Source organism: Haliaeetus leucocephalus, unplaced genomic scaffold, assembly GCF_000737465.1.
Source record: "Haliaeetus leucocephalus isolate CR32 unplaced genomic scaffold, Haliaeetus_leucocephalus-4.0 Scaffold325, whole genome shotgun sequence".
NCBI classification, from domain to species: domain Eukaryota; kingdom Metazoa; phylum Chordata; class Aves; order Accipitriformes; family Accipitridae; genus Haliaeetus; species Haliaeetus leucocephalus.
This window is the reverse complement of record NW_010972761.1, coordinates 21,981-26,179: the sequence shown is the minus strand read 5'-3', so window position 1 is coordinate 26,179 and position 4,199 is coordinate 21,981. Positions and strand designations below refer to the sequence as shown.

Below are 4,199 nucleotides of genomic sequence, written 5' to 3'. Positions count from 1 at the left end.
GGTTGGGGTCCCTTCCTGCCCTGTCCCCGCTGGGCCGATTTGGGGTCCCCAGATCGCCTCGTACCCCCCTCCCCCCAGACGGCGCTGGCGCACCGGGAGCGCGTGGCACTGTACGTGGCGCTGGACGACGTGGCCGAGGACGACCCCGAACTGGCCGAGGCCGTCTGCGACAACGCCAAGCGCTACAGCCGCCTCTTCGCCGACGCCGTCCATGAGCTGCTGCCGCTCTACAAGGAGCGCGAGGTGGGGGCTCCCCAGGTGGGTGGGGGGCGGCGGTGTGCCCCAGCAGCCCCCTCTGACGTCCTCCCCTCCTCCGATGTCCCTGTGTCCCCAGGTGTCCCGCAAGGACGTGCTGGACGTGTACATCGAGCACCGGCTGCTGCTGGAGCAGCGGGGCCGGGATGCGGGGGACACCCGCAGCCCCCAGAATCAGTACCCCCCGGAGCTGCTGCGGCGCTTGTGAGTGTGAGGGGGACCGCGTCCCCCTCTGACCCCGGCCCTGCTGCCCGGGGAGCCCCGTCTCCTCTCTAACCCGCGTCGCCAAGTCCCTGCCTCCCCCGGGGACCCCCTTCTGTTCCCGTGTGCTGCCCCCAAATCCAACCCTCTCCTGCTCCTTCATCCCCCGTTCCTATCCCTGCCTCAGCTGCCTGCCTGCTAACCCTAGCCCTTTCTGTCCCCCCGGTCCCCAGCGAGCTGTACTTCAAGGCCCCCTCCACCGCCAAAGCCCGTGTGGTCCGCGACGTCAGGGCCGACTGCATCGGCAAGCTGGTGACTGTCCGCGGCATCGTCACCCGCGTCACCGAGGTCAAGCCCATGATGGTGGTGGCCACCTACAGCTGCGACCAGTGCGGGGCCGAGACCTACCAGCCCGTAAGTGTGGCAGAAGGGCGCTGGGGCAGGCGCAGGGGCCCCGGTCGGCCCGAGCCCACCCCCTCGGCTCTCCCCAGATCCAGTCGCCCACCTTCATGCCGCTGCTGATGTGCCCAAGCCGCGAGTGCCAGACGAACCGCTCGGGAGGGCGGCTCTACCTGCAGAGCCGCGGCTCCAAGTTCATCAAGTTCCAGGAGCTGAAGATGCAGGAGCATGTGAGGGGGGGGGGGGGGGAGGGCGGGGGGCAGGACCTTGGGGTGTCTCCGTGAGCCCCAGCCGCAACTGGAGGGTCCTGTCTCTCCTGGGCCTCCTCCCCGTCCCTGCCGTCCTCTGGGGACAGTCTGGCTCCATCGGGGAGGTGACAGCAGTGGCGCAGCACCGCCGTGTCACCTCCCCAGGGTCTCGCAGAGCTCGGGGGCCGCAATGGTTTCAGGTCGGGGAGCCCCAGATTGGCCCCAGTCTCCCCCCCCTGCAGCTTCCCCAGCATGGGGTGGGGGAGGATACTCCTCCCCTGGCCAACACATCCCACCCCCGGGTCAGCGTCACCGCCGGAGATGAGGAGGCGATACGTCCGCATGGCTCTGTCCTATCCAGTCTGCCCCAGTCCATACTGGTGCAAGGGTGGTTCGGGGATGGGGAGAGAGTCTGGTGATGCCCCCAGGTGCTGCGGGTCCCCAGCCCCGTCTGTCCCCGCAGACCGACCAGGTGCCAGTGGGACACCTTCCCCGCTCCATCAGCGTGGCTGTGCACGGGGAGAACACGCGCCTGGCCCAGCCCGGGGACCACGTCAGCGTCACCGGCGTCTTCCTGCCCCTGCTGAAGACCGGCTTCCGCCAGATGGCCCAGGCAAGCACCGCGGCGGTGGACGGGGGGCTATGGCAGGCACCCACAGCTGCCCCCAACCTGCTGCTGCCCTCTTCTCCCACAGGGCTTGCTCTCTGAGACCTACCTGGAGGCCCACTGCATCGTGAAGATGAACAAGAGCGAGGAGGACGAGTCGGGGGCTGGGGACCTGAGCGAGGAGGAGCTCCGGCAGATCACAGGTGAGGCCATCGGGCACACGGGACGTGCCCAGCTGGCGGACGGACGGCAAGCAGGGCCTGGGCCTGCCCCACGGCAGCTTCCCTCTCGCCACCTTCGCAGAGGAGGACTTCTATGACAAGCTGGCCTCCTCCATCGCCCCCGAGATCTACGGCCACGAGGATGTGAAGAAGGCGCTGCTCCTGCTGCTGGTGGGCGGCGTGGATCGCAACCCCCACGGCATGAAGATCCGAGGTGAGGCTGCGCACCGTGCTGGGGTGGGAGCCTTTGCCGGGGGTGCCTCCCTCTCCCGTGGGAAGGTTTGGCTGTCTGAGATCAGCCAAGGGTCCGGAAGGTTCGGGATCAGGGCCTCCCGCTTCACGCAGGCAGGTTTTGGGGGATGGGGTTGGCCTTGCGGGGCCACGGAGAGAATCAGCGGCTGCTGCTGAGGGATTTGGGACAGGAGCAAAGTGGCACAGAGGGAGCAGATTTGCCCCCCGCGGACTCGCCCCCTGCTTCCCCCCCCCCCAGGAAACATCAACATCTGCCTCATGGGTGACCCCGGTGTGGCCAAGTCGCAGCTCCTGTCCTACATCGACCGCCTGGCACCCCGCAGTGAGTACCAGGCTCCTGGGGGAGGGTGTGGGTGGGCAGGGTGCCTGCGCCCCCCCCTCACCCCGCCGCTCCCCTCTGCCCCCAGGCCAGTACACGACAGGCCGGGGCTCCTCGGGCGTGGGGCTGACGGCGGCCGTGCTGCGGGACCCGCTGACGGGGGAGCTGGCGCTGGAGGGGGGTGCGCTGGTGCTGGCCGACCGGGGCGTCTGCTGCATCGACGAGTTTGACAAGATGCTGGAGGCCGACCGCACGGCCATCCATGAGGTGATGGAGCAGCAGAGCATCTCCATCGCCAAGGCGGGCGTGCTGGCCACCCTCAACGCCCGCTGCGCCATCTTGGCCGCCGCCACCCCTGCCTACGGCCGCTACAACCCCAAGCGCAGCCTGGAGCACAACATCCAGCTGCCTGCCGCCCTCCTCTCCCGCTTTGACCTGCTCTGGCTCATCCAGGACCGCCCTGACCGCGACAACGACCTGCGGTGAGTGGGGGGAGCGGTGGGGACAGCCGAGGGGTGCCCCGGGGCGTGTATGGGGCTGGGGGGAGCCCACGGAGCATGTGAGGGGCTGCAGTGGAGGCCACGGGGCTGGGCTAGAGGGAGCGTGGGACCTCCACGAGAGCCATGGGGCCGGGCTGGTAGTCGTGGGGTAGCCTTGGCCCCGCTGCCAGCCCCTCTCTGCCCCACAGCCTGGCCCAGCACATCACCTATGTGCACCAGCACAGCCGCCAGCCCCCCTGCTCCTTCCAGCAGCTCGACATGAAGCTGATGAGGTAAGAGAGGCCGCAAGAGGCTGCTGTCGCCCGTGTCCCCCCCCATCCCCGCTGTCCCCCCCCCTCCCCGCTGTCCCCTCACCCTGCCCGTCCCCCAGGCGCTACATTGCCATGTGCAAGCGGAAGCAGCCGGTGGTGCCGGAGGCTTTGGCCGACTACATCACGGCCGCCTACGTGGAGATGCGGAAGGAGGCATGGGCCAGCAAGGACACGACCTACACCTCGGCGCGCACCTTGCTGGGCATCCTCCGCCTGGCCACTGCCCTGGTGAGCCCCGGCGCAGGCAGGGATGGGCAGGGAGGGGTGTGTGTGGCAGCGTGGGACCCGCGGAGCTGGGCAGGGGCTAGAGGGGCCTGACTGGGTAGGACTAGGCAGGAGAAGATGAGCTAAAGCAGGGTGTTAGCTGGGAGAGTATCCCCGTCCAACCCGCCCCTTCTCCTCCGCAAGCCCCAGGGGCCCCAAAGTGCTGTTTGTGCAGGTAGTGTGTGTGCGGCGTCTACTGCCGAGGCAGCACTTCCAGAGCCCCCGGGGCACGACCAGCGTGGGCCGGTGTCCCCTCCTGTCCCTTCCTAGGGCACAGCCAGCTGGGGGCCGCCTCCAAGCTCCACTCTTGTCCTCATCCCTTTCCGGAGCTGGCTGGCAGCAACCCCCCAGGATGGGGGCAGCGCACTGGAGGGGCTTCCAGTGGTCTCGGGGGGCAGCGAGGAGTGTTGGGAGCCCCTGCGTGATGTCAGAGGGTGCCAGGGGCTGCCCTGGGGGCTCCCAGTTGCTGCTAACCCCCCCCTGCTCCCACAGGCCCGGCTGCGGCTGGTGGACGTGGTGGAGAAAGAGGATGTGAACGAGGCCATGAGGCTCATGGAGATGTCGAAGGACTCGCTGCTGGGGGACAAGGGACAGCAGAGCCGGTGAGCAGGGGACACAGAGG

At 68.8% G+C, this 4,199-nt stretch overlaps 2 protein-coding genes across 2 annotated transcripts in view; one reads left to right on the top strand and one right to left on the bottom strand.

Annotated features, from left to right (window-relative positions):
• AP4M1 (adaptor-related protein complex 4, mu 1 subunit) overlaps positions 1–213 on the bottom strand; it is a 3,004-nt gene extending 2,791 nt beyond the window's left edge. The window contains exon 1 of the mRNA XM_010571411.1: positions 65–213. Within this exon, the coding sequence (XP_010569713.1) occupies positions 65–213 (149 nt within the window). The remainder of the gene's footprint in view (positions 1–64) is intronic.
• A 588-nt stretch (positions 214–801) lies between these two features.
• MCM7 (minichromosome maintenance complex component 7) overlaps positions 802–4,199 on the top strand; it is a 3,777-nt gene continuing 379 nt past the window's right edge. Inside the window, exons 1-10 of the mRNA XM_010571405.1 lie at positions 802–870; positions 948–1,085; positions 1,567–1,716; positions 1,799–1,913; positions 2,014–2,145; positions 2,422–2,505; positions 2,591–2,984; positions 3,191–3,274; positions 3,373–3,541; positions 4,070–4,179. Of these exons, the coding sequence (XP_010569707.1) occupies positions 814–870; positions 948–1,085; positions 1,567–1,716; positions 1,799–1,913; positions 2,014–2,145; positions 2,422–2,505; positions 2,591–2,984; positions 3,191–3,274; positions 3,373–3,541; positions 4,070–4,179 (1,433 nt within the window). The 5' untranslated portion in view covers positions 802–813. The remainder of the gene's footprint in view (positions 871–947; positions 1,086–1,566; positions 1,717–1,798; positions 1,914–2,013; positions 2,146–2,421; positions 2,506–2,590; positions 2,985–3,190; positions 3,275–3,372; positions 3,542–4,069; positions 4,180–4,199) is intronic.